The 23,370-nt window shown below is 45.7% G+C and overlaps 4 protein-coding genes across 4 annotated transcripts; 1 reads left to right on the forward strand and 3 right to left on the reverse strand.

Annotated features, from left to right (window-relative positions):
- Positions 1 to 7,011: 7,011 nt before the first annotated feature.
- Positions 7,012 to 7,173, reverse strand: H6S33_008744 (uncharacterized protein; the record flags this gene model as incomplete). The annotated part of the gene is made up of 1 exon (XM_044840200.1): positions 7,012 to 7,173. One exon carries the CDS (start codon positions 7,171 to 7,173, stop codon positions 7,012 to 7,014), a length of 162 nt encoding a protein of 53 aa, XP_044687600.1.
- A 1,002-nt stretch (positions 7,174 to 8,175) lies between these two features.
- Positions 8,176 to 9,006, reverse strand: H6S33_008745 (uncharacterized protein; the record flags this gene model as incomplete). The annotated part of the gene is made up of 1 exon (XM_044840201.1): positions 8,176 to 9,006. The coding sequence occupies one exon, from the start codon at positions 9,004 to 9,006 to the stop codon at positions 8,176 to 8,178; it is 831 nt and encodes a 276-aa protein (XP_044687601.1).
- A 9,248-nt stretch (positions 9,007 to 18,254) lies between these two features.
- H6S33_008746 (uncharacterized protein) lies at positions 18,255 to 21,512 on the forward strand (the record flags this gene model as incomplete). Its single annotated transcript, XM_044840202.1, has 4 exons — positions 18,255 to 18,419; positions 18,484 to 19,287; positions 19,371 to 20,142; positions 20,191 to 21,512. The coding sequence occupies 4 exons, from the start codon at positions 18,255 to 18,257 to the stop codon at positions 21,510 to 21,512; spliced, it is 3,063 nt and encodes a 1,020-aa protein (XP_044687602.1).
- A 312-nt stretch (positions 21,513 to 21,824) lies between these two features.
- H6S33_008747 (uncharacterized protein) lies at positions 21,825 to 22,052 on the reverse strand (the record flags this gene model as incomplete). The annotated part of the gene is made up of 1 exon (XM_044840203.1): positions 21,825 to 22,052. One exon carries the CDS (start codon positions 22,050 to 22,052, stop codon positions 21,825 to 21,827), a length of 228 nt encoding a protein of 75 aa, XP_044687603.1.
- Positions 22,053 to 23,370: the final 1,318 nt, after the last annotated feature.

The raw sequence follows: 23,370 nt of genomic DNA on the forward strand, positions 1-23,370 counted from the left end.
GCCCGTAATGAAGAATCCTAAACCGCCCTCGGCGAGTTAAAAATAGGGTAGGTTTGGGATAGATCTTGCGATATAATGTTGCGCGATAGTGGTGTGGTTCGGACATGAAATATCACTCTTGTTTGAAGAGCGCATGTGCGCCTTTAACTTGTCGACCTGGTTTTTCGAAGGGATAAGTCCTGCATTGCATATTCACTGTTCCTGGTACAATCAACTGGAAAACACCTGCGGCCGGGCTGCATTTGGTTGAAAAGCACAATTTGTGCAGGTATGTTTTCTGGCGTGTAAAGCTTGTCAAAAGATCTGGAATTGGCCGTCTCTGGAAGTTGCTGACAACCACACATCACATGCAGATTTTTGGCTATTTCCACACCCAAATTCCATCAAATGTGGAGAGACATCCTGTATGTACCAAGTACATACCACACACACATACTAGTATGCATGACGTAGGCCTGTGCTTCTACATCTTCCTTCGCTTGGGTAAAGGAACCCGTGGTGACCGAAGAGCTAATTGGATTGGAACCCACTACCACCGCTACCCAGTAAGTCCACCGCTTCCTTGCAAGGGAACATTGATTGTTAACGCACCCCAGGTTATAATCTTCTTTCGGTATATGTACTATCTAGGGCGAGTAGATAGGGTTGCATATATTAGCTCATGGATATTGGAGCGGCATCATATGCAGGTTGATCCATGGGTCATGGATCCTACATACTACATCACCACCCACCACTCGCGGCTCGTATTGATATAGTATTGCACTTTCAACAGTCCAAGAAATATGCCTCTTGAACCCCATCCCTTACTTTGAGGCTCGGAAGTTCAAATTGAAATCCAATACCTTATGCTCGAGAAGCAAGGGCGGGCTGGGGAGGGGGGAGTGAAGGCGAATGGGCCGTTTATTCAGCTCGGTACGGCTACAACTGACCAATAAGAGCGCAAACCCGGTACGTACAGCGAATTTCGTGAAGCGGCGTTGCGAATACTCTACTGACTGGGCCGAGGCCAGCAGATTATGTGAGATGATAGATGATAGGCTAATATACCTGAGGAAACAAAACAAACAACAAACAATCTCGAAAAGAAGTTGCGGGGAGCGTCCGCACTTGAAATGACAGGTAACGGCCGCCCCCCCCAATTGGCCAAAGCATCCCTGACCCTGCCCTACTGCCCTGCTTATCCTGACCCTGCCGCGCGGATGTGGCGCCATCAGCAATATCGGAAACCGCACACCACGGCCGAGGATGAGCATGACAGCTGATTTCTACATGTATCACCCCGGGGCCACCAGTAGTAACGTGCTGATGCTGCTATATATACATTCACTCTTAGTAGACAAAATTATCTCACTCTTGCCACTTGACGAGGAACTAGCAGAGATACCTAGGTGGGGTGGGAGATAGATAGAGTCCTCCCGCCGCCGGCGGCCGAGCCCCTCATATGGGGAAATTGCGCTTTGTTAGATGGGGAATCTTTCGGGAAGGTTGGATTGGATGATGCGGTAAATGAGCTCTTGCACCAAAAACACACCGCGCGGGAAGTCGGCAATACACTATACCGTATCGCGTTATTGGGGGTTCGTATATAGTGAGAGGGAGGTACTGTATTGACGGTACGGTAACCTAATATCATGGGCAGATAGGTACATCTGGGGGGAGGGAGGGGAGGGGGATATGGTACGGTAGCTTTTCCGGAACGACGGTGTAATAATGCATGCCGTGGATCGTATTGTGTTTACTTTAGCGGCGCACAATTCTCCGTTGCTAGCTTCGCTGCTGGCTGGGAAAGATGGAGAAGAGATTAGAGGTGTCCGGAATAACGGGTTTCGGGTTGAGTATCAGGTGAGTGGCAGGTTTAGGTGGCTTGTGCGTAACTATACGCGTGCGTGCGCGCGTTGGTGGCATTTCACGATTCAGGGTGACCTGATATTGACTTATAAATGCGTATAGACGTACGTGCGGTGGCAACCTGATCGGACCGGGGCTTCATGAAGGGAAGTGGCAATGTTCTTTCGAAGCTTAGAGTTGGCTAATTGGGTAGTCTCATTTACAGCGTAGCGAACCCAAGAAGCTGGGTACGATTCTATTAGTTGAGATATAGCTATGATTTACCAAGTACCATATAGCGGGAACACCAGAATCAATGATAGAGTACTCTACATAAGTCTCGCACTGGATGCGGATAGCGTAACATGGTGTTTTTTCTGGCGCGATCATTGCTCTTACCATGAGGATGCCGTACCTCGATATGTCTCATGTTCAAACTATTCGTCCCCTGCACCGTGCAACGTGGTCGGTGATGTTGACGGTAGAGGTAGATCCGCAAGAAAGCAGTTGCCCAGCTAGCTTATTCTGTTTCATCGTCTATATTCCCTGGGTAGCAATTTTCTCGTACTCTACCTAGACTGTGCGTTTTCGGCGCTGGAGCTGCGACAAAGAACTTGCGAACGTGGCTAGCTCCACCCCCCGAGTAGTAATTTCCCTAGAGAGCCCTCTCCCCCAAGTAGCCATCTCGCAAAAGAAACCGAGAATAGCTACATGCAATCTTCTCTGCTACGTTTCATCTCATATCTATGTGATCGTTTCAACCCGTCTGCATAGCCCATCACTCGGCCGCGCCACCCCTAACCCACTGCACCACACCTCACCTCTCGCATCTTACTCACTCTCACCCGCCATCTTACTCACTCTCCCCCACAACATCACTCCGTCCACTGCCCTACTCTAGAAAAGTCCATCTGATGGCTACGCACCCAGGTTTCATCCCGCGCCAGAATTTCTTTTTTCCCCCCTCTCCCAGTACGAGCACTTTCCCGATCTGAAAAGAAAAGAAAAGAGCGCAGCGGAAGTAGCCGCACCGTGGTAGTGAAGAGATCACCATCTGCAGGGCGGATAGATCGACAGTAAAGGTAATATGGGCAGAAAAAGCAAAGGGATGACAGCCAGTGACAGGTGGGCAGAGATTTTGGTGCATGTGGGGACCGTGGGCCGGTCGGTCGGTCCTGTTGCAGTGTGCCTATGTTGAGGGATTTGCTTTGTTGGTGGTGGTCGCCCGATCGGCCCTGTTATGGTAGAGTGCGCACAAAATCGGGGTGAAAGCTCTGTACAGTAATAGTACATGTGGATGGCTGAAAAAGCACCGAGTTTTTTTTTGATATGGCACGCCGGGTGACTAATTTTCAGCGACACCGCGTATCACTCGCGGTCGCCTATCGTAAAATAAGTAGCTCAGGGTCTTTAAGATCGTCGCTGCGGGTTCAGAAAGGCGGCACCATGGGCCGGATATCCGTCTTCTGGTATTGACGTTGATATCGCGCGACGGGCGTGTATTTTCGAATTTGAAAGACGTAATGAAGCCTGACATCAGTTATCACTCGGTGCAGAACGATGTGAGTATAGATGTGGGGGCATTCTAATGAATGGTATTGCATAATACATTAGCGTCGATAATATAAATTATAAGCCTCACCTAAAGGTTATAGAGCATTTAACTGGAACAGGATACTGCAAGGGTCTTTTCTATACACTAACCTCCGGTAAGTTGGCTGCATATAAACATATTTCAATACCTTCCCTCCCGGATAAGAGCCCGGGAACCCTTTAGTAATATTGGCCCGTGGAGGTTATCAGCGCGCTGCATCCTATCTTAGGCTTGTACTAGCACCGAGTATCACTCAATTCCGCCCGACTAGTGATGGATATGAGACGAGACGGAGCGTGATAAGACCGTCCACTCGTCTTGCACCCCCCAGATCGAGCCCGGAAAACCTGAGACAAGCGAAAAGTCCTCATAGTCTCGAGAATCTGTAAAGAGAATATGATTCTTGATGGTTTTGTGTTGGGAGTATGGTTGGAGCAGACGCGTACACCCGAAATATTAACCTCAATTTGGAAATGATGTTGAAAATATATTTATGTGGTGAGAGCCAAAAGTGTCTCAAGACTCCTGGGTCTTAAAGTGTCTTGCATCGCTCACCTCCCAGCATCATCTTGTCTTGCCCCAAGTCTCGAGGTAGACTGTCTCATGCTATTACTATGCCCAATCTACTACCAATATTGGTGGAGCGTGGAGCTCGCTGAGTAGGGATATCTGCTTGTAAACCCAGAATGAAATATAAGATTTAAATACTTTTGTCAGGCGGATATGGATTAGCTGTGATATTGAGTGTTTGTATGCGCAATGGGTATACATACATGTATTTCTTTCGAGCCCGCATATGTATCCTGGATGCACCAGATATCACTCACTATCTGACATCGATTCTGAGTTATGGCTTGACTGGTTTATGGAGTCCTGGATACTCTGCATGTAAATGAGACGAACTCTTCATGTGGTATCCAGAAGTTAAATCCGAGAAAGAACTCATGGAGGAAAGGATAACTAAGAAACCAAATTCTAGAACTTGTAGATATGTAGAGCTTATTAAAATTTCAGCAAAGTAGGATCGATGTTAGGAAACTTACAGATGGTATACGTAAGGTCTGTTGGGAAAATTCTTCATTGAATAAATCTGAGTATAACGAATCTGGAGCTAGAGTTCGAGTTTACTTTGATTGTGCGAGTCTCGGGTTCCTGAGTTTAAAATAGAAAGATGTCACGGTTAAGTGAATTATTTGGTGAGACAGGTTGCTAGCTTCATAAAACAGGTTATGAGGAGACATGAGTCAGTCTGAACCGAGCTTTGGGCTTCAATTGAGAGCGAACTTTTCCTTTGGGTTTCCCGGTCCGGTGGAAATTCCCCCCCTCGTAGTTTGGTTAGAACAAGATCGAGAAGTGAGTTGAATGATTAATAGACATGGGAGGATATTAGCTGGATATATAGCCACGGATTGAACAGGACAACACGCAGATATGTCGTGTTTGAATACGATTTCGCCATCGCTTTAAAAGCCACACATCAAACAACGTTGCTGGGGTGCGGCTTCTGAGTCTAGGAGGATATACGTGGCCGTAGAAGTGCCGCCTGATATTGAGCAGTTTATTATATTGTAGTTAATCAAGCAACAAATTTCATTTACCTTGAAACTTCAATAACTATATCCAACAAGAGTGATCTGAAGGAACCGAGTGATATTTCATGATTGAAAGGGTGTTCTACAGTGAATAGACTGGTGCACTGAAGAAAATAGAGAATATAACCCCCGAGGTTTGTTGTTTATGGAAGGCCAGTTGGTCACGGGAGTACCTCCTGTTCGTCAATAGAGCTAGCCACAATCAACTCGTTGTATATATATCTTAGAGAGGGGAGTGTGCATAAGCAAATTATCCCCACCCCCCTCCCCGCTTAGATCTAATCCTATGATTGTTTACACTCATTGTTCTTCAAACTTGCTCTTCTAGTTCTCAGGGTCATCCGTACACCGTGACTGGCACAAGCTCCGGATCCGGCGATTACAAGATCACGAGTCAAGGTTGAAATGAAAGCTTTGGCTCCACAGGCCTACTTCATAACCCCGTAGAAGTGCATCATATCTTGCGCCGGGGTATATGCCTCGAAGCAGCCCAAGGAATACCGGTCTTAACTATTAAGGCCTTATCATTATCACCGGCTCATTGTAAAACATCGTATGTGAATAATCACATAGTACCGAGAACCAAGAAGGATTATTACCGGGGAGTAACATGTAATGATGGGCACAAGACAACTTTGTCTCAAAACTTAAGGCCAGACAAGGGGAGAACCAGGGGGTTAGTGAGACAAGACACTCCAATTGCAAGACGCAACTTTCAGATTTCCATCTTTCACTGCCGTGCTAGTTAAAATATCATGCGGGGACCAAGGTCAAAATATTCATCGACCTAATCAGCCAACTCATCTTTTCTTTTTGGCAAAGCTCTCGACTTCCACGAGACAGTGAATCCAGACCATGGAGAGACTGTTCTAAGTGCTGGTCTTGTGCTCATCGCTGTAATCCAAGACGAGAGATCCGCCCCCCCGTAAAAAAAAGAAGGAAGTCCGTCCTCCCGGGAATACATCTTTATCAGCCAGCTCAGCCCTCAATTGGTGGTAGCTGCATGAGCGTTGTGTGGGTTTTACCTACTTACCTCTCCCAGGAGTGGAAAAGGTTTTGTCTTATGTCCTCCTCCCCCAAGAGAGATCGATCTTAGACACGGGGGCTGAGATGTAGATAGATCGTATGGTCTTCCCAAATTGAGATTTAGTTAGGGATATGCAGTTGGCAGCAGCAATGATTAGTATGGTCACCTGTATGTATAGGGTTAGGGTTGTGGCGTGAAAGTAGAACATTCTGCTGTAATGATGTCACTAAAATCAAATAAAATCTGCGGGGTAAACATGTATCCTTAACCACTGTTGCACGCTCTCATGCGGGAACAGCAAATCCGAATGAAAGATTGGCTAGAGATTGATTCAGACAGAATAATTGATAAAGATTTGTTACTAGCGTCAGCCACGACCTTAGCCTACATAAGGGGGAGTGCAACATCTATTGACAGGCAAGGCTAGAGAGATTCGATTACCTATCCTTTACGCTGTCATCCAAAATACTAACCCTTTTTCGTGAGGCCGGTCGAGATTGTGGCTTTTTCCTGATGTTTTTAATCTGAGTCAACCTCCACCAACCGCCCCTGTGGCTTTACAGTTTCCGGTAGAATTATTGCGAAAGTGGGTTCCCCGTGACCCGATAGTCCTATTGGCCCTTAAAAGATTTTTGCTACGAGCACAGACCAACAAAACCCACTCTTTTAGCTCTGACTTTCGCAATAATTCTACCGGAAACTGTACGCTCCCCACAAAAAAAGGGACAGCCTATGGTCAAAGTTTTAACACACGTTGGCACTAGCTATTGGTGCATTCCGATCATTCACCTATTTTCAATATCACATCCTCCATCCTGCCAGTATCATCATGCGAAAAAAGAAAAAAGAAATCGATTATAAGTGGCAAATAATTAAATGAAAAGGCCGAAGAGCAATTTCTAACTTACGAGATACTAGTTAGGTGATATAATCTATTAGTTAAATCTATAATTATCTTATACCTATCTTTACCAGTTCTCCCGATGAGGAAATTTTCCGAGGGTAGGTTCGAATCCTGCGGGGGCGGTGACCCAGGGGATATTAATCGTGGTTTCCTTTCCTGGCTTGGCATGTGGGTGGGTTTCTGCTCTGTGGAGAGCACCCGGCGCCCAAATGGGGCATGCGGACATGTGGAGGGGTGTGACTAAGCGAAGGTGCTGGCCTTAGATGTCGGTTGGGGTATTCCACACCTGAGGCTAACGTGAAGCCCTGCACTGGTTGCTTGGAGAGGATAGGTGCGCCGCCATAGACTACGGTCTGCATGCGAGTATGAATTAAACAAAAAAAAAAAAAATACCTATCTTCACCAGCGATCAGCAGTTGTGCCGAGTGAGAGCCGATGATCCACCGTTCGCTGGTCAAGTGACCAATATTATAAGCTCATAATCAGTCATACAGTCCATTTATTATAACAGCAGCATATATGTATGACCGCAAGAGGAAGGCTAGATATCTAAAAAGGAGAGAATTATATAGACTTTTATTTGATGAACCATCCTTTCAATCATTGGTGTGCAGTGGTACGTTTCTTTAGCCTCCACGTGCCCACCACTACTACTACCACTACCAAGGCTACATTTAGCCAAGTGACTAGACTAGTACTAAGCCGATCCAGTACTAGTAGGCTTAATTACTCTCAATTAGTAATAAAACATACACACATGGCACTCAACTGAGGGACAAATCAAATATATCTGAAATGCTGTTATTTTTCCATACTCCCAACCAAAAAAAAAAAAACAAGGAATAATGGAAAAAGAACTCAATAATAATTACTTAATTATAAACGAAAAAAGTTGCCAACTAAACCCCAAATAAATCGAATAAAAAGTCATCGGTACCCGCAATTAATTACAATTCCAAGTCCTCAGTGAAGGAAAGGAAGAAAAAAAGACAATGAAACTAAAACAATAAAAGATAACAATAATATCGCATAAGACCCAGCACTGCAAAAGCGAGAGGAACAAAAAAAGAAAATGCCAAACCAATATGGTACTACAAAGGAACAACTAATAATAAAAAAAGGAAACAAAATCCTCAGCCTCCCAGTTGCAACTGCAAGCTCGGGCAAACGCAGCCAAACCAAACACCAAAAAGCCCACAACTACACAATCACACAACGCCCTGCCGTCTTAATGCTCATCCCCCATATCTCCTGCCGGCGCTCTCGCACCAAGCATCCAATCCTCCATCGCCAACCACCTACTCCAGAGACTCTCTGCGCCCTCAATCTCCGCATTCTGCACCTTACTCAGAGGGATCAGATACGGCACGGCCTCATCAATGACCTCATCGTACTGCTTCTTCACGCTCTTCCACCCGCCGCTCTTTGCCGCGAACATGTAGTTTCTCCTCTCTTGCTCATGTAATGGCCCCACACCGTCCTCCCAATCGTCGCCAAACCACCCATGCAGGATCGCAGCGACGTCGAAGCCCGTCGCGACCAGCCGGCGCATATACGGGTGCAACGACACCCACCCAAACTGTGAAATCGTCGGGTGGATCGGAAAGCCGCCCGTGTTACGGTACTGCGGCGGCCGCGACGACGACGGCATGTGTGGTTGGATTGGCACGGCGCCCTGCATCACGGGAGTCCGCTGAAAGGGAAGCTTGATATTTATGAACGCCGCGAGGGCCTGGCAGGGGTAACTGTGCTGCGCAACTTCAAGAAAGTACCGCTGGCACGATTGGTATTTCGGGTACCAGCTCATGACGTCGAAGTGGAATGCCTCCTCTTTTCCTCCTGATCCTCCTCCCCCGCTGCCGCCGCTTCCAGCAGTAGAGAAGCTAGAGCTAGAGTTGTTACCAGCGTTTGCGAAAGAGTTCGCGGAGGAGCCGCTGCTATTGGTGTCTGCGGGGGTGGAAGAGGAGTGGAAATACTGGTCTCCCCCATTCCCATTCGAAGATGAAGGGCCGTCGTTGAACGCGAAGGAAGTTGTGCGCGCGTTGTAGTTATCGGCCATTTTGGGATTTATTTACTGTCAATTGATATGCGAAGCTTGTACTTCGCAATTGAGATGTGAGGAGTGCAATGAATTTGACTGAATTGTATCTGGTGGCCGTTAATATGTCGCGATGCCGTTTGTAGTTCGGGGATCTCCGCACACCCTGCGTTCCGCAGAGCCGCTATGTGTTTTTGCTTTTTCGGGGGAGCTGCAGGTGGTGTAGGCGCTGTACAGTAGGACTAGGTAGGGCAGGAGGTACCAGGTATCCACGGGATCCGGGAGGGCTTCGGGTTTGTCGGAAGAAAGCAATAACAGCCAACTCGGACGAAAGAGGGATGGATATATAAATATATATGTATCTACTATAGTATTCACCAAGTAGTGCTTATAGTAGTACTAGTAGCAATAGCTGTGGTAGTAGCACTGGCAGCGGAAGCGGTAGTAGTGGTAGTATCGTAGTGATAGTAGCAAATTGTAGTAACGTAGACCCGTAATCGTTGAATACTCAACTAATAAAGGCAATCAAAACAGTAGCAGGAAAGAAACTTTGATAGGGCAAGGTCGATGGTATTCTAAGTAGCTTGCAAATCAATCTCAAGATCATGCAGCCTGAGTGACCCTTTCCCGGACTACTTATAGAGATATGTAGTAGAGTAGAGTAGGAGGAGGAGGAGGCAGGTCAAGCACGAGTACCCACTCACTCACTCACCTCCCTTCCAAATAAGTTGTTGGACCCTTCGATCCGTTCGGCAGCAGCTCAGTCCCCCTACCCATCCATCCCATACGTCAAGACCAAGATCGAGCTCCCGCTACTAAACTAAGTGTTCCCACGTGCACACGGCGTTCGGAAGGGCAGTGGAGAAAGAAGAGAGAAGGAAGAAAAAAAAGAACGAAAGGGAAAAAAAAAGAAAGAAAGGAAAGAAAAAGCTAGCTTAGACAACAGACGTACGCGCTGATCATCTCAGCGCAGCACGGCTATCGGTTTCAGTCACCTCTGGTAGGCAAGTGGCGAGCGACGGGAGGAAAAGGCAATCGAGGGGGAAGCTTGGGGAGAGACGTAGGAGGATAAGGTTGATGTTGAGGAGGGAGGGGGTGGGTTAGGGGGGTACGGGTGCTCCCGCCGGTGCCGGTGTGGTGGGGAATACAGACACAAGTGCACGGCTACTTTCTTTATGGCGTATGTGCGTATGTAGGTGGATACATAATCTAGTACCGTGTAGAGTGCACATGCCCCAGATATTTCGATTCGATATGGCGGATTGCAAAAAAGAAAAGAGGAAGAAAAGAGTAGTAGATATCATCTCGAACCCGTACCCTCATGCTGAGTGGTGATTGCATTGCGCCCGTGTCTAGCCTGTCCATCGCGCATTAACAGATGATCTTCTCTCATCCACACAGCTAGCTAGACTCTCATCGTGGAGTTGGTTCCATCACGTGGGGAAGTAGCTCATGAATGGCTGGGGAGGACCGTGAAATTGAAGGAGGAATAGGAACATCTTTCCACCTATCAGTTACTTAGGGGGTATGTAGGTAAATATACTCAAGATGAGTTGAAATGTATACAGTGCACACAGCTACATACATCTATTGTACATGGCAGTACATGTACTGTAGCCCCCCGATGAAGTCAATCTGCTAAACAGTTACCCAACTGCGAGATCGCATCTACGTTGTGGAGAAGAATGGCAATCTCCGACCTAAACGAAAAAAATGAAAGAAAGAGGATTGGGCATAAAAGCCACCCGATTGACAGATCAAGAGTCTTTGACACGATCGAAACGGGTATGGACATGAGTTAACCGAACGGGGGCGCATAAAACAATCAAACTCAAAAGCAAATAAGCATCTCCAGGTACCTGGAGGTAGACTTACAGTACATAATACCGAAACAGGCTCTCGGCTTTTTTCATATCCTCGTTTTTGGTTACCAGCCGCGGGCAAATTCAAAGGTTTCGCCGACGAAACCGCCCTCGATGGATGGGAATGTAGAGTGGAATATATTATCGGGACGTAAGAGGGGTTGCCTAACTAACTATAGTACCTAACTTTAAGACCCGTACATGCGGGAGTTGAAAGTATATCAGAGCTTTTATTTTTTATTTTTTTATTTTTTATTTTTATGTTTGATACCATGGCCAGGCCGTCCGGGATAGCAAGCTATCTACAGCAGATATCGATACTTATGGCCTGGCGGGGGAGCCGTCAATCTTGAGATCGCGAGGGGCCCACCCCCCAAAACTACATGTATACACACGGAATGGCGGGGAGAATCGGCGACCTGTTGGTTTCTCCTGCTAACTACACGCGTAGCAAAGTCTCCATTATCGAAGACAATATCTTGCGTGACAGGCACAGCCTACTTGTACTAGCTTTCCCTTTGCTTTTCAACGTCATGCCTACTTTGAAGCTTGTCGACGCTTTCACTTACACAGCCTCCACCAGAACTCCGGATATACCTAACAATAGGACGTAACTTGAGTACGCACAGAACATCAAATCGAACATTCGATCCAGATAACTAGATATATCTCTTACCAAGCCCTCCTCGATCCCTGTATCTCCGGCCCGCCCCGGCTCTAAGGCTCCCGAACGTCTGGCCGGCCATGTGTGCAGAGGAAAAAGAAATTGAGTTCACCAGCCTGTACCACAGACTCCCGGAATATCTATCCGATATCAAATAATATACCTGCCCTTGGGTCCTGGACCATGGGGTAAGGGGGTAACGCAAGGAAATAAAATAAATAGAGACCAGGAGTAAGGTTAACCTGGTTGAAGGAAGGCTTAACTACGTATATATATGTACATACATGTACGTGCTCTAGATGAGGGATGGGATGGGGTGTTCGTCCTATTGTGTACATGCATACATGTACTCTTAGCTCTACTGCTTGTACTCTGCATTTAAACGGTTGGTTACTACATGTAGTAAACTGAAGGGGCAGAGCAGCTACTAAATATAAGTAATCAATTACATCTACATGTAGGTAAATAAAACAGGTAGATCTAAAAGTAAAGTAAGTTAGCTTGGGCACGTGCGTAATCTTAACCTGCCTCGATGGTCGAAAAATAAAAAAGAATAAAAAACCGTCCCGGCCATCGGAATCATAAATGAAGGTATATATGTCCGGGGTAGAGCTACATGTAGTCAGGACGTGTGAACCTACATAGTTAGATCTCGTTCCCGAGTGAGTATGATTACATCTTTAACGCCTGTCTCAACGTCTCTTTCTCTTTGCTCAAACCGGGAACGATAAACGATAGCGATTACCGTGCATACACGCGCCTGCAGCGGTTGCTATTAGGCTTCTCTTCCTTTGAGGAGGGTGGTAGGCAGTTGTTATTCGGAGGGGTGTCCAGACCTGCATAAGGGTGAAGATTCAAAAACCCTATACGTATTTCCCTGCATCTAAAATGCAGATATTCTTTTCTTCATAGGTATCGAGGCTCGCCCCCCATACGAGTCTCGATCTCTCCGCCTTTTGAATCCTGGTACCAGTGCCGCCAACTTTAACTTCTATGATGGGAAGATTCGATCTCATCCACGGCTGTACTGTGCTAAATAGTAAATAGATGCAACACATATTTGTTAGTACCCCGATCCGTTGGACCATGGGGTTAGGCCGCTGAATCTCCCAAGGGTTACCGGTGATCACCATTGGATATTCGGACGCTCGGAAGCTTATTTTCCTTTTCCTTCACACACCTTGATATCTTCTTTGGATCACCAAACATATCCTGGTACGGTCCTGTTTACAGGGTATCGTTTCACGCGTGAAGCCGAGGAGCCCGATGATAGGAAGAGAAGAAATGAGGCAGAGTATGTAAAACCCTCTATACGTACTGCGGCAGTTAGGTAGCAAGCTGGACCTAGAAAGTTAACTATGTGCCTTATAACCAGGGATCTTGAGAAAGCAAAAGCTGAGACAGGCCAAAGAGAGAACATAGCTCTTTTCCTGATATCAAGCTAGCGTAGGTATCGAGCAATTAAGGAAAAACTGCGGTCTGATCAATGCCAGTGTTTAAGACGCAAACATATTTCATCATGAACCTTTTTGAACGTTCGATCACCATGTTTTCGGCACACCTAGACCCTGTCAAAAAAGATTTGGAAGCATATTTCAGCACAGCCGTACGACGTTCAGCTGAAAAAGAAGCTTTGACAGATATGTTGTGGTGGTGGCAAATATCGTGGCGCCCGCCAAATTTAACCCTGTCAACTCTGGAGGATTGGAGGGATTGAGAGGAACTATATTCGGAAATACTACATGTAGCTTCTGCGGAAATCTCATACTCATATATCAGTAAAAGCACTAGAAAATAGGAATTAACTCACTACCGCAAGGAATTTTCAGAATATGTGTGGGTTCCTAGCGGTGTGCACAGATACTCTACATGTTTTACAGATTAACATGATGCCCCTGTTTTTGGGTTCCTTTGGCTATTGATGAATACGTAGTAGATTGATGACACGACACATCTTTCCTACGAATCCGTTATGGGTAAAACCTCGGCGTTATTCTGTGCCTACTGATAACCTGCGGTCGTCCTGGCAACATGATCATGCAATTGCACCGTCAGTTGACTAGCTGTGGCCATGGGGGTTGGACTAAGAGAAATAACTGATGAACTCGAACGGGGTCGGGGGCATACGCATGTAGTGTTAGCTGTCCATCGGGCTGTTTCTTACTATGACCAAAACCCCTACACACGCCCGTATTCGACGCAGCCGGCCAACTTAACTAGCTCACTTGCACCTTCAATAGCTTAGATCGAGGCCGATGCACAGCGACTACTACTCACATGTACTGTGACTATCTAGAGTGAGTGATGCGTGCATAAGTGCTATGGGAACGGTGTTTGTAGAAAAATATTAATACCTACCACACAGGTCTCCGAATGTCTCATGAGACAAATGGCGATTTCTCAGTATCCTAGAGATTCCTGTTGTTTTTTCTCGATGAAAAAAAAAAAAAAAAACCAATCATGAAGAGCTGATTTTTTGGGGCATAAATGATGAGGCAGGCGAGGAAAATCTGACTCTCGTAGTACGCGCGGCGGGTGTCCTCGTCTTAAAGAATGTATATTTCTGTTCTCACAAAGTGTTGCAGATGGGCTGATTAGAATAAAAACGCCGGTGACTTTCGGACCGTTGTGATCTTGGAGGGGATACTTATGAAGTCCATCGTGTCTCTTTTGATGGCATTATTGTCCAAACGCGAATATTCGCGATACTTCACTAACGTCGAGATGGATTCAACTGAGTGTTTTGGGAGGGCAATATAGCAGACTATCTTGTCCAAAATTGCGTATCGATGATTAATAGAGGTCTAGGGGAGCGTTGTAGATTCTTTAGTGGATGAATGTCGTGGGAATTACGAAACGTTGAACAGGTTCTCGGGTCACTTCGACTGTAGCTCTCAGCCTAGCATGTAGTTAACACCATAACACGGATCCTTTCATTAGTGCCCCGCTGGCTACATGTAGTGTGTATATGCTTCATATGCAGCTATTTTTCGCTAGTTATATATGTTTAAACCTTCAAACTTTTGCTTCGTGACGTGTACTATAGTACCGGAAAGGGGTAGAAATTCACTACCGTATTCTAGTCAATACGCTAGTGATGCTGTAAGAATACGGTATTGATATGGTATCGATATGGTATTCTACTTACGATGCTGGTTTAAACCAGTATTCTTGACTTAATACCGTAGCCCTACGGTAGCAATTTTACCCTCATTTCCGAGACTGTAGTTCACTGCTGTAGTGCTCTCGCGTTTATGTATTAGGCCAAGGTTGACTTTGGTGTATTCACCCAACAATATCTGTAGCTGGCCTAAAGCTGTATATACAGAGACCAAATAATTGCCAGACATTAAAACTAAATCACGAACACTTTTGCTGAGTGGCTGTATATAACCCAAATTATCAGCCGTTGGAAAGACCATATACCAATATCGTAATATCCTGAACATACCCACTCGCTTGGTTTTGTGAAAAACAACCAACTCAAGAATATTTAGGCAATATCCTCTTTTCTGGCAGACGCTACAGGATCCTATATAGGGGGTCTAACTAGAAGACGGCAATGAAGATCGCAACGCCACGACCAGTCATTAGCTAGCCAATGTCTTGAATGATTGTCCGTTTCTATCTAGATCTCTGCACTAGGTTTGTGTGCCCAAGTTAATAATCGATAATTGGTAAATATTCACTCGCGAGTGTGAGATCTGACTTAGTAGCCTTCTCTACCATGGGAGTAGATGCATCAGGAAATGCATCCTGCCATAGTAATATTTTTGGGAAAGGCGTCAAGGTGATGCCTTTCCAGCAAGCGTCTCTTGGAAAGGCATCGTTTCGATGCTTTTCCAGTACAGTGGAAATGTATCAAGGGATGCCTTTCCACTGGAAAAGCATCAACGGACGCCTTTTTTGATGCCTTTTTTGATGCCTTTCGGGGATTCGTGGATGCCTTTTTTGATACCTTTCTGATGACTTTAATTGTGATGACTTTCCAATGTTAAAATAACTAAAACTATAGATTTTCAAGACTTAATAATCTGTTATCTATAACAAAACAAAAGCTTAGTGGTTACTAGGTGGTTGGAACCCTTCATGACCTGAGTTCAATCCCAACTCAAGTCATTTTTTTCGAAAAATAAATTTTTAGCCTAGTTTGGGCCCAGGATCCATTTCCCGATCCATTTCCCGATCCATTTCCTGATTCATTTCCTGATTCATTTCCTGATTTATTTCCCGACAGGTTGATTTGCTGCATTTCCCGACGACTTTCGCGACGCTTTTCAAACGACTTTCCCAATAGGTGCTTTTTTTTGATGCATTTCCTTGATGCATTAAATCCGGTGGCAGAGCTTGTGGTATTGTTAAGCTCCGCCAATGAATTTGCACAAGGCCAAGAGTCAGTAGACGCGAGGCTGAGTCGTTTTGATGCCAATATATCAGATCTAATGAGGTTCTCTGAGACTTAGCAGCGCAAGTCTACCTCGTTATGACAACACGCCTCATGCAATGTATATAGCTTTGGAATTAATTTATTCTGAAGTTCACTCTGGGCTCTGGAAGTACTAAGTTAATTATGAGGTGCATGTGTAAGTGGTTGGCTTAATTAATATACTATATATAGCACATACAGTTAACGTTACTCTGTTGACCATAGTATATAAAGATACCTGTAACTCATAGTATTTATGGATTGACAGAGTAGGATTGAGAGAACTAGAGTCGTATCGGGAGGGAGCCAGATTAGGAGGGACAAAATCTATTACAAGGGTAAATTGGATCATGAGTAATCACTCGTCACCCTTGGTAGCTAGCGTAAATCCTCGAAATAGAAATTGAGTAAGTTGTAAGGCCTTGAGAATAGAGATTTAGATCCTCATGGTTCCCCTATAAATCTTGCCCATACAACTTTCTCACATGTTTCAATATGTTCGAACCCCATGAACTGTTTTTATTCAAATAATTCTGTAAGGTAGTACTATCTCAATCTCAACATTTCTGGTATATATGCTTACACCTGCTGTTTTGCACTCCGCTGAACATGCTGCCAGTATTTCCAACTTGTGTGATTTGAAATCACAAAACACATGCACACCAACTTCTAAATAAAAGGCATCGAGGACCATTCCAACATGGGCTTCGGATCACACACTCTGAGACGCTCTCGGATTGGCTCGGGCTTTACTTCACGAGGTCTTCCGTTGTTGTATTTTTATAGGATATACTCGTTTGAACTGTTCATGCATCCATGGCCCCCATTGTAGTAAAGTCGATTGTGTATCCCTATGGTCGATAAACACTTCCACAGCACTCTCCACAACCGTTTGCTGCTATGCGCTGTTCTCTTCGATGAAAGGAATCCCTTAAACGTCGCCCCTGAATCTCAATCTCGCCTCGAGCTCCTTCCTCAGTAACTCTACCTCTTCCAATGCCCCTCACATTTTCGGTTGGGTTTTGCGTTGAGAACACTATTGGGGTTTGTTTCTTTCGTACAGGCCACTCCTTTAGTTCGAGCTTCCAATGGGCATTGTACAGCCTATTGGCTATGCGAGCCTTTCGAGAAGACCTTTCTTTAGGAGGGAAATCCGTTTCAGCAAAAGGCCCACATAGAAGATATTCCACAGGTCGCCAGTACGAGATTCAGGGCGGAGTAGTACCGTGTGGGATGGCTTCTACAAGTTGCTTGTAGTTGAGAGATGAACTGTAGCTGCTGGAGGATACATAGCCACTCTTGTCGTTCCGATGTTGGGACACGCATTCCTAGATTTCGTGGTGGCCATTGAATGGAAGGATATCAACCCCTCAGGCTCTTATGGATAGAATATGATGAGCGATCGGGAAATCCGGCTGTTAGAGGGAGAGGATGGTGCCGATCCCAACAAGTATGAATAACTGAAGGGTGAAGGATGATAAACTGAAAGGAAAAGAGGTGAACATGAAGAAAATGTTTATCGAAGGAGCCAGCATAGATTTGCAGACGTATACAGTAGGCAGGTACAAGTGAAGCTTCGAAGTGTATGCGGATATCTAGATTCTGTTATAAAGGATATGTAGACAAATGCTGGATGGATTAACAGATGGGTGGAGATACGTACATTGTATGCAAAAGGTTAGAGGGGTTTTCTTGATTGTAATAATATGTTTTCACAGTCAATTGACCAAACCCTTGTAGGTATACATTACATGCACATATCGATCTTGCGTTGGCTACATGTACATGTACATGTAGAGTGCTATGCTTGGTTGTTACTCTACATGTAGCTGCCTGTGCATAGTGTACAAAACTGCACTTTTTGAGAGACATGTTTTGTGGCAAGCTTGGAGAGGCTCGATTCTGATATTTCCAGTCCCATGACTTTACCACAATCTCCTATGATAGATCTACAATCTAAAGTTATGGATCCTTCAAGGTTAATACCAGTATATTGTACGTAAGTATTTGAATGGCATCACTAAAAACCTACACATAAACTTTGGAGGCGAAAAGGCTCGGCAATAATTACAACCCAATTTGTGTGCCAATAACCCATTTTCCAATTTGACACGGCACTAGGTTAAAAACCTTATATCATACTCTACTCTAGGCCGTCAATACCTACATGTACTCTTCGCGATGGTAACACCGGGCCAACCCGTAGTTAACTGGTTCTCGCGGTACATCTAGTCTAGTTACGTACGTTGTTACACAAGATTTGCATGATCTCCGGATCAGAATCCCGGTGGGACAGAATATACCGTAGCATTAGAATATGAAATACCGTACCTCAGAGAAAGACGAGGTCTTAAACCGAAGCCTTGAACAGCTCAACCAACGCGCCATGGCAAGCTCTTCCTCATTCAACACGAATCCCCATTCTCAAACATTTCAGAAGCTCTTTCAAAAATGTTTGCTGAAGCGATCGGATGTGGAGCACGTCTGTATACCCCCACTCGATTCTCCGCATTAGCGGTCAAGCTGATACTTTGCTCTTCTACCAGTTCGAGAAATATACCACCCAGCTCCTCCTTAAAGCACCTCTGCAACCTCCCGCGATATGTGCAGAAATACTATCACCCCAGCTCACTGCAATCGTTGACCCATTGCACCTACAATATGTCCAGCGCCTTGTTGAAAAGGACATAGTCAGCCTCGCGGATATCCTCCTCGCTCTACTACGGACCTCTCCCGCCAGGTCCACAGCGTCTACATCGCCTGATGCTACTAACAGTGGAGGAAATAGAGAAGTTCTGGAAACGGATTTATTTCTTGTCCTGGCAACCGTGCTGGGAACCAAAAAGCCGAAATCCTCTGACTCGGTATGGAGCGCGGTCCAAGTGCTGAGCGACTGGATGGAGGCTGTTATGGCCGTATCAGGAACAGGAATGATGTTGGATGATGCCGGAACAGGGGATAACGTGGAAGGGATGCCGGGCTCTGGAAGTGAGGGCAAAGGTCGGAGAGAGGCATTAGCAGAGCTGGTGATTGCGCTTGGCGGGAACGTGGACGCTGGAAGAATACTGGGAGAGGGAGGTAGAAAGGAGAGAAGGCTGATGTTCCAAACTAGTTTGAGTCTGTTTACGCAATATATTCAGGCGCAAAATCCGAGCCTCGCGCAAAGAATGGAGAGTTTGTTCAGGCAAAACCAGTCCCCCAGACAGAACCGGTCCAGCGGGCGGGCCGGTAAGAATGCCGCTGGGAACGAAATTGATGGGATGATGATGGGTATGGGAGACGGCGGAGATGGCGCAGGAGGACCAGTTGTATGGTCGAGAGGAGGCCTATTCGTGTGGCTCAATGCGCTGGTGCGTTCAACATTTCCTTATTGGATCCTTTGAGCTTTCCAATTGAGGAGGATGCCTTATCTAACATCTTATGAGGCCTATAGTTAGTTGGAAGGCCACAGGTAGATGATGAGGCAGTAATTGGATATCTGTACAGCAGATACAGGGAGGATACAAGCACTCTCCTTACAGACTTTGTTACTGCCGTCCTTGATACCATCTCCAATGCAATCCTCCGTAACGAACCTGCGAGCACTTTGTTTCTTCATCGTTCCTTCCTTACGAATAAGGTCCCCATCATACTTGCCCGTCTCTCTCCATCAACTCTTACTGCATCGTTCGCACTCAGCCAAGCGCTTCTTCGGACTGACCAATCCACCCTTACCAACCTGACTCCTTCTTCTTTCGATCCGTATGCCCATAACACTACCACAAATCCAGACATGCTCTTCAATGGCGATCTTCCGGTTGACCTCCGCCAAGAGCTTTTATTTGCGTGTGCGCTTCACGGGGTAGTTGGCGAAGAAGACATTCAGGGTATACTCGGGGAGCTACCACTCGGGGCTTTGCCGGTGGCAGGAAGATACGAGCTTAGCGATCTAGTAAATTCGTGTACTCAAGACCCAGATCGAGTCGAGAGATTACTAGAGGAGATCGAAGGGGTTGAAGGAAACTCTGGAGCAGTGGTGAGAACTGTAGTAGAGATAATGAGAGGCATGTGTGAACAAAAGGAAACAATGCCCCTGAGGAATGTATGCTCCTTTTTAACAAGGAAGACTAGTAGCTTGGATGTTATGTTGCTTTTTGTCAAACCAGAGTATCTTCTCGAGCCGCTATGTGAGTTATTGGATACATGGCGATATGAGGAGGATCAAAGTAGGAACCCCCATGGTATTGCCTAAAAGTCTGTCTAATCGTGCCTAGGTGAATATCAACCAATATATGAGGAGTTCGGCTACATCTTACTTCTTGTCCTAACAATAATACATCGTTACGACCTTTCTCTCTCTGATCTCTCCGCCTCTGGAACTCCGAATAATGATTCTTTTATTCCGCAATTATTACCTAGAGAGGCAACCTCTCAACGCATCGAGAATCTAGGAAGCTCAGACAAGCATGCACAGCTTGGAGGATGGATCCGTGAGATCTTTGAGGGTGAAGGCATTTCTGATGGTCTTATGAGCTCTTGTAGACCGCAAGACTTTTACAGGCTTGTCCCCACATTATTCATGCAAAGTGTGTTAGCATGTGAAAAGGGTGTACTCGAGTTAGATACACTAAAAGAAGGTTTTGCGTTTCTTCTTGAGCCCTTTCTACTCCCATCCCTAGTTTGTGGATTAGGTTGGTTGGGTAATCATCTCTGGGAACATCATGAGGATATCACAACTCCCCTACAGATACTCCACTCTCTTCTGATTGTCCCAAATATCTCCCCCGAGGCAGCAGAGGTCCACCGCACAGTCGTTTCGATATCTGCCCGACAAATAGATCGTGTCCTCCGGGAACTTATCCGCCGTGGGACCACGGGATCTCAGCACAAGGTTGTGGAGCAGATTGTATCTAATCTTCAACCATACACGTCATTCAAACGAGCTGGCACCGCGACAAGAGAGGAACTGGAGAACTGGACACACCATGCAGGTGGCGGGGGCTTGATCCAGAGTCTTGGAATCGCCTTTCAGAATCTTGTCACCTGGAGCGTAAGCCAGGGCGATATCAACATTGCTCGCCCAGCAACGACGTACACCCATCGCCTCATCCTTTCGGCATGGAGAGTTCTTGGGGCAAAGACCGTAGTCCAGGGAATTATCGGCGAGGTTGTCAAATGTCGAATGCAGGGTACCGCACCCGGATACGCGGAGGACGTCGCAGTGTCCTTCATTCTTTCCGTCGGGGCGAACTCCGGTGAGGATAGCGGTAACGGGCGAATGGGGCTTCTTGAATCACTACGAGCCGAGGAAGCTGAAGAGCGAGGGAGCGATAACATCAGAGCCGAGGCTGTGAGGGGCGTACTGAGAAGAGTAGAGAGGCAAATGTCACCATTTAGCCCGGTACAACATCACCACGCAAATGTTGGCGGGGCCCCAGGAAACGGAGACGTGGGTGACGGAGGAGTTGGGGACGTCGAGGTTGACCTTGGAGGTGTTGATTTGGGAATGGGAGATGATATGGGTATGCTGGGTGATGGAGACTTGATGGCTGGTCATGAGCTTTTAGGTGATGTTAGTGGGATGGATTTGAGTTGATGAGACTTTTAGTTGATGAGAATTCGAGATCTATTTGCGTTTTTAGTTATAATACCTGGTTTGCTTATCAATATGTGGAGTTAATTATATATAATGAATTGGTTCTATATTGATGTTGCAAAAGCGGTGGTGCAGCCATGGAATATATTTCATGATAATACTTTCAATATGTCTATCTCTTCTTCTCCTGATACTGCTATAAAATCTCCCCAGGTTCTGTAAACTATTTGCATACAAATCCCAATAAATGTATATTCGTCCCCTGCAAATTTATCCAACCAATGAAAGCCGCATATGCGTGGCAAAAGCACATCACACCCCATAAAGTGTAATCTTTTTGCCATCTGCATCATAAATACATTCTTCCCTAAACTCTGGCTCACTGTTGATAGTGTCCTGGTCAAAATGCCCGTTGCTATCGTCTTCCTCACTTTGCCGTGAATTATCAGCATTCCCCTGCAACCACTCATGTGAAGATTCGGACCAAGCCTGTTCTGGTCTCCTGGGTTCCGGTAATGGGCAAACGTCAGAGGCTGACATATAAAATGGCACTTTAGAGGTTCGGTATACACCAGTCGACAGCCGATCGTTTGACGGGAAGTGGCAAGATTCTGGAATCTGTACCGTTGTAGGTGTAAACCTACAGCTGGAGGGTGTTGTAGGCCCGGAGGTTGTATTTCGTGGTTTAGAATCTGTACTGTTTAAAGAATATCTTCCCTCTGAGTTTGGGGAAATGAGAGGAATCGGTACTCCTGGTGTTGTCTGGACGTTACATGTAGGCCTATGTCCTCTCTGCGATACTACTGGCGAAATCGAAGGGGAAAATCCTGGCGTTGTAGGTCCAAATCCATTCACACATGTGTCCGAAGAGCTCCAAACAGAATTAGGGGAAAGACCTCTATGAGCAGGGCATATGCTCGGGCATGTAGATGTTATGGATCCGAAAGTTGTGTTTGACCGCTGCGGGGGAAACTGATACTTCTCTACGCCTACCAGTTTATATCTGTATCTTAACCTCCAGGCAGAAACGCCCAGGCCCCCGCAACTATACACAACGATTAGAACTGACACTATCAACCAGAGGGTGTTCAGTAAGGCCTTTTGGCAACGGAAGCCGAGAACTATACCAGCAGGGTCAGTATAAAAGATGCGTAAGACTGCTAGTGAGAGGCTATTCGTGAAGATAAGGAGGAGGACGTAGAGGTGGATGTTTAGAATCGCCATTTCGAGTAAAAATAGTTATGTTCATAGGAGAGAGTGAGAGAAACTGGTGAGTAAAATAGGTTTACGAAGGGCGCCGTATCTATTATATACATGGTTGAATAAATACAGTGCCATTCACTAGTGCAAGTGTGTTGAACTATAGAATTTGGTTAGGAGGACGGAGTTAGGTAGCATGTACGATATACGATACTTACATTCACTACTACATAGCACTGTAGTATATATTTACAAGTGAAATGCAGCCTCCGGCTGCAAATTCGCTAAAGCCTAAGAGAGTGGATACATGTATTGCAATGTCCAATATATCTACGAAGTCAATTAATTACCCATGATATCTATAGATATTTATATATCAACAGCCTGTGGAAACTACCAACCTATGAGAGTGGATGCCATATATGTTGCATCCCTTCCGAACTCGGGAGTGGCTCTTTGTCCAGTACACATAGCAGTCCTGGTAGAAGAAAATTAACTAATGATAATTGCATATTGCTTCCTGGCCACAACGAGGAAGATTATACTATTTAGAAAAGACTGAATTTGCATGCACAAACTGAGTGGCGGGTATCCATTAAGAAAAAACAATCACCATAGAAGCCGTACAGGAATCCTTTTGTTTATCGCACTCGATATT

This window comes from Morchella sextelata (genome assembly GCF_020137385.1).
Source record: "Morchella sextelata strain SCLS chromosome Unknown scls_28, whole genome shotgun sequence".
NCBI classification, from domain to species: Eukaryota; Fungi; Ascomycota; class Pezizomycetes; order Pezizales; family Morchellaceae; genus Morchella; species Morchella sextelata.